The 5,678-nt window shown below is 38.8% G+C and overlaps 1 protein-coding gene and 1 long non-coding RNA gene across 2 annotated transcripts in view; one reads left to right on the top strand and one right to left on the bottom strand.

Annotated features, from left to right (window-relative positions):
* The window catches only part of LOC141370442 (uncharacterized), a 6,472-nt gene extending 3,831 nt beyond the window's left edge, over nt 1-2,641 (bottom strand). Inside the window, exon 1 of the long non-coding RNA XR_012374469.1 lies at nt 2,609-2,641. This is a non-coding gene — a long non-coding RNA (uncharacterized lncRNA). The remainder of the gene's footprint in view (nt 1-2,608) is intronic.
* A 1,846-nt stretch (nt 2,642-4,487) lies between these two features.
* Nucleotides 4,488-5,465, top strand: OR51L1 (olfactory receptor family 51 subfamily L member 1). The gene has a single exon (XM_025848603.2). The coding sequence runs from the start codon at nt 4,488-4,490 to the stop codon at nt 5,463-5,465; it is 978 nt and encodes a 325-aa protein (XP_025704388.2).
* Nucleotides 5,466-5,678: the final 213 nt, after the last annotated feature.

The raw sequence follows: 5,678 nt of genomic DNA, 5'->3' as shown, positions 1-5,678 counted from the left end.
ATATATATATATATATATATATCAGTACCAGAGATTTAGAAAAAAAGATAATTTATAAGTTCTATTCATATTAGCATAAATTAGTATCAAATAGGAATAAATATAATGTAAGATATATAATAGTTCTTATTTTAAAAGCATAAAACAATATTGAGAAAAAATAAAGACCTTAATTAATTGAGGTCTATGTTCTCAGATCGGTAGACCTGGTAACCTAAAAGTTTCAATTCTCCCAAAATTGATCTACAAATTTGATACATTCACAATGAAAGTCCCAATATAGATCTTAGTGGAAATTGATAAGCTCTGTATAAAATTCATAAGGAAATGCAAAGAGGTGGATAGCCAAGGTATAAGCTGAAAAAAGAATGTCTTAGGAAGCCATGCTCCATACTAAGCACAGTGGAAATAGTGATGAACCAGATAATAGTTTTTGCCTTTGCAGAGGTTAGTATGGGGACTTGAATCCTGTTGTTGCTTAATAAATGATTATTAAGGACATAACTGATGAACATCCTGTTCAGTGAGAAGTTGTAAATACCTTATAACAGAGGGGCCTCTCTGCACTTAATTAACACAGTTCTATATGGATGCCCCTAATGAAGCTGAAGTTTCAATATCCCTCTGGGTTGGAGTAGTTATGCTTTCATTCTCATATGCTCATTCAAGAAGGGAAAACTGTTACATTTGAAAGAAAGGACTAGGAGTGGTAGAGAGAGGGAGTGATCCATTTATACAATTTCCAGGATCATAATCATATGCTCTTGGCACAGCTATGGTTAAGGGTTGTTTATATTAATTTCATCTCTGGGGACCCATCCGACCCTGACACCAATCCCTACTTTTCTATCCTGGGAGAAACCAGGAGTATTTATAGAGAGTTAGAATTATTCAGGCTTCACTGTTCATGGAATCAAATGTTTTCAGGACCTCAGGTTCCTAGAGAATCAAAACAGTAGCATCTGTAATCAGTACATGAGTGACCTTCAGATAGAGATGGGAGTTCTTCTCAGGTGAAGGATAAACCAAAACAGAAGAGAAATGAGAAGACAGGGGCAATAAAAGAACTGGAAAAAGATAGAATTACTTTTTTTTTTTTTTTTAATGAAAGGACACAAATTTAAGTGAAACAAAATAGAAGAAAATGGCAGCAAGGGGCAGATTAGGAAGGATAAAGCTGTTTAGAAAGTAAACTAAGTGGCAGAGAGAGAGAGAGAGAGAGAGAGAGAAAGCCTCAGAGATAGAAACAGAAAGAGAATATGATTTTACTTCCAATGGAGGAAAGTTTAGGCAGAGAAAGACACAATGAAACTGGATCCTTTGGGAAACTGGCTCCTGGTTGCATGATTAAACATTCATATTGATGTGATTACGTTATTATAAATTTCAGGTAAGTGTAATTTTTTAATTACAAATAAACAGTAGGTAGATTTTGGCACAGGGGGTGTTATTATACAAAGGCTAAAGAGAGTAAAATCATTAGGACAATACACAATTTATGTAGGAAGGGAAAGTGAGCGCCATTTTCTTTAGAAGTAAACAATTTGAAAGGTATGACATATCATAATGTCTTTTTTCAACAATTTTAAGATAGGCTAGTCAGTGGGGAGAAGGTAGTTTTTGAGGACCACAGGTAAGACCCCAGAGAGGCTGTGATCAAATGGTGTTCTCATCCTCAGTGGCTCTCCCTTAATTACTTGGATAGATGAGTCTTTTCACACTCTATCCTTGAAATGTCTTGGTATCAGTCTCAGCCTCTTCTGATTATTTCTTTTTCAATTTACCATGACTAAAATGTGTTGAAATAAGTCAAGAACCACAAAGAATCATTGTGAATGACATAGAAATAGAGTCATAAGAAAATGAACAGAGAAAGGACAACCATAAAGGGACTGAGAAAAAGTGAAAGACATGGTAGCTGCTCAGTGAGAGAGAAGAACAAGAAAGAGCCCAAGTGTCCCAGCTCTAAATCCATGCACAGGCCTGCAACTGAAGTTTTCTAAACCTTGCAATCTGAATGGAGAGGGCTCAGATCAAGAAGACATTTCTAAATACCAGTGATCCACTTTATTTTCTGCAACTTCTCTAAGAATTAAAAAAAAAAAGTGATTTATATCAAAATTGAAAGAGAAAGCATAAGATGATTTCCTGGCATGGAGTAAACTACTTTCCTTTTGTGGCCACAATACAACCTCTTTGTGTGTGTGTGTGGGTGTGTGTGTGGGTGTGTGGGGTGTGTGCATGCACACACATGCCCATGTGTGCTATATACTTCAATGTTAATGTCTAGAGTGTTTTCATGAGCTGAGCTTTAGAACAGAAATTCGAAAAAAGGTTTCTGAGTGAGGTAGAAGAAAAAAGAAAGTCAGCTAGGGACTTTAGATTTTGAAGACTAGAGAGAAAAACGTTGCTTGGAGGTAAAGAAAAAGAAATGCATGGAACTGGTATTCTGCCTGGTAGATGCAGAACTGCTTAGCTGACTGCTTTCTCCAAGACAAGGGCTCCAACCACTCGGGGCTGGAGAAAAGGACCAGGGAGGTGTCTCACTCCTAGATGATGGGAGGCCTGGGCTTGGGGGAAAAAGGAGAAAATGGCAAGTCTGTCTTACTACATGGAGGGGATGGCTTGGTATTTCCTTCTGTTCTTCAGCTTGTAGATTCTAAGCCAAAGAGTTCTTTGGAATTATAGATTGTTCAGCCTGAGAACTTTCAATGTTCACACCATAAAATGCAGATAAGAATCCATCAAGGGGGGAAATTTGAAAAAAAGAAAAGAAGCTTTTATGAAATAAAATAGAGACAATATAAGGTCAGTGCTGGACAAATGGAACCAATGATCAATCTGGGGCTATATTTGGAAAGATCTTCACTTCAGGCCAGGGCTGAAATTTGTGTTAGACTTTTAAGAGTTCAGAGACTAAAGTCTACAAGGAAGGATGAGGGAGATGCTGAGATGTTGCGGAAGAGATGTCTGACTTTTTATTTATTTATTTGAGAGAGAGAGAGAGAGCGCGTGCACGAGAGGGGATTGGGCCAGAGGGAGAAGCAGACTCCCCACCAAGCAGGGAGCCCGACCCGGGACTCGATCCCGGGACTCCAGGATCACGACCCGAGCCGAAGGCAGCCGCCCAACCAACTGAGCCACCCAGGCGCCCCGAGATGTCTGACTTTAAGAGATGGAGTACGTACGGGTGCCTAGGTGGCTCAGTTGGTTAAGCTTGCTCTCTCTCTCTCTTTCTCTCTATAGAGAGGGGGAAAAAAGAATGAGGTAAGGGAAGAATTTTCTCAAGGGCAGTCAATGGCATTAGACAGGACTAAAATAAGGAAGCAGGGAACTGAAGGGGCAGAGAATCCCACAGGCCTTAGCTGCTCTGCCCGATGTCATCAGCCTGGGGAAGAGCAAGGCCAGCATCAGCAGAGGCAATCACAGCGAAGATTGCTCAGAGAGAGTAAGGCCAGACATTAAAATTCTATATTAAAAAGGGAAAAAGAACTTGGTTGTTTCTAAGAGGCATTGGTGGTGGATGCTAAAGGTGACATCTCTGGGATTGCTCTGGGTTCATGGAGGTACATGCCAATGGGTCATAAAATTGGAAAGACATTTAATATTTAGGTTGAATATTTTTAAAAATGTGATTATAAACATTTTGAGAGGAAAAAAATGCAAGAAAAGATTAATAGAAATGAAGTGGATATTACCCATTATTACTAACAGATGTCTGATTTAAATATATAGTTTTAATTTTATTTTGTAGGAAGGCACATAGGAAGAGTTTTAATAGTTACATTGTGAACTTATGATATATTTATCATAGTAAATACTTTCCCTGCTACTGTGAGGAGTTTAGATTAAGGAAGAATTGCTTTATTAAACAGCAAAAAATATGCGAGTATGCTAGGATTATAGACTTTACTCTTTTTCATGTCCCCATTTTATATAATGTGGCATTTATTTTTATTACTAAAATATTAAATATTCTGTTTTTAAATATTGTAAAGTATTGAATAAAAGTAAATATGAAGGGAAATTATGTTGAATCCTTGGGAACAGTTCCGTTATGAATTTAAGAGATAGCCTAGAAGCAACAAACGATTAACTCAAGAACATCACTGACAGGAATTAATGTGAATCCATAGACATTTACTCTGACTTTTCTCTATTTTCATTTTTATAATGTTTGGTAAAGATTTCTTTATCTACTCTTTTGCTGCTTCAATTTTTAGTGTCCTCAGCGCAAATTCATCAGCGTTCTTGTCAGAGATGACCAGATGGTGTGGTACACACTTTTTGTTCTGGAATTTAGTGCTCATTGCTACTGGGAACTGTTTCTCATGTAAGAACCATAAAAGGCACCTTCTTCCTTTCTCTGTGTGGGTGGAGGAAAGATATACTGTATCCTGATTGCAGTGCTCATGTTCACAAGGGATAACTTTGAGGGATAAAAGAGGAAAACAGAAAATATTCTTTACTGTTTGCCAAAAGTCACCATGGTGGTCTGGAATAACAATAACACCATGGAGCCCATATTTATTCTGAGGGAATTTTCTGGATTGGAGTGTGTCCATTCTTGTTTCTCAATCCCATTTTGTCTTGTGTACTTGGTAGCATTTATTGGTAATGTCACCATCCTCTCTGTCATTTGGATAGAGTCCTTACTCCACCAGCCCATGTATTACTTCCTTTCCATCTTGGCACTGACTGACCTAGGTCTGTCCATGTCCATGCTTCCCACCATGCTTGCTGTGTTATGGCTGGATACTCAGGAGATCCAGGCAAGTGCTTGCTATGCTCAGCAATTCTTCATCCACACATTCACATTCCTGGAGTCCTCAGTGCTATTGGCCATGGCCTTCGATCGTTTTGTTGCTATCTGCCATCCACTTCGCTATACCACCATCCTTAACAACAGTGTAACAGGCAAGATTGGTTTCGCTTGCTTGCTAAGAAGCATGGGAGTTGTACTTCCTACACCTTTGCTACTGAGACATTATCACTACTGCCATGTCAATGCCCTTTACCATGCCTTTTGTTTGCACCAAGATGTTCTGAAATTATCCTGTTCAGATGCCAGAATCAGCAGTGTCTATGGACTGTGTGTAGTTATCACCACACTGGGCATGGATTCAGTCTTCGTACTTCTTTCTTATGTCCTGATTCTGAATGCTGTGCTGGGCATTGCATCTCATGAAGAGCGGCTAAAGGCACTCAACACATGTGTGTCCCATATCTGCGTGGTACTCATTTTCTTTGTGCCAGTTATTGGGGTGTCAATGGTCCATCGCTTTGGGAAACATCTCTCTCCCATAGTTCACATCATCATGGCCGATATTTACCTGCTTTTCCCCCCCATACTTAACCCTATTGTCTACAGTGTCAGGACAAAGCAGATTCGTCTAAGAATTCTCTGCAAGTTTGGATTAGGGAGGAGGCTTTTCATAACCTCTATCCTCAAGGTTTCCCACTGAAACTCTTGGGGCAGCTATCTGAGTAGATGAGAAATAAAGTACTTGGGTCTTGGTCATCTGGTTAAATTTATAATTCTTTCAATTCCTAGATATGTGATCTCAGTTAATCATCAACCCTTATGAGATTCAGATTTTTCATAACCAAATTTTGCTAAGTATGTTCTTTTCTATCCCCCAAATAATTGAGACTTATAAGGGACAATGTGTGTAGAA

This window comes from Callorhinus ursinus, unplaced genomic scaffold, assembly GCF_003265705.2.
Source record: "Callorhinus ursinus isolate GAN/ISIS: 27379988/994484 unplaced genomic scaffold, GSC_fseal_2.0 scaffold35, whole genome shotgun sequence".
NCBI lineage: Eukaryota > Metazoa > Chordata > Mammalia > Carnivora > Otariidae > Callorhinus > Callorhinus ursinus.
This window is presented reverse-complemented; position numbering and strand designations above follow the sequence as displayed.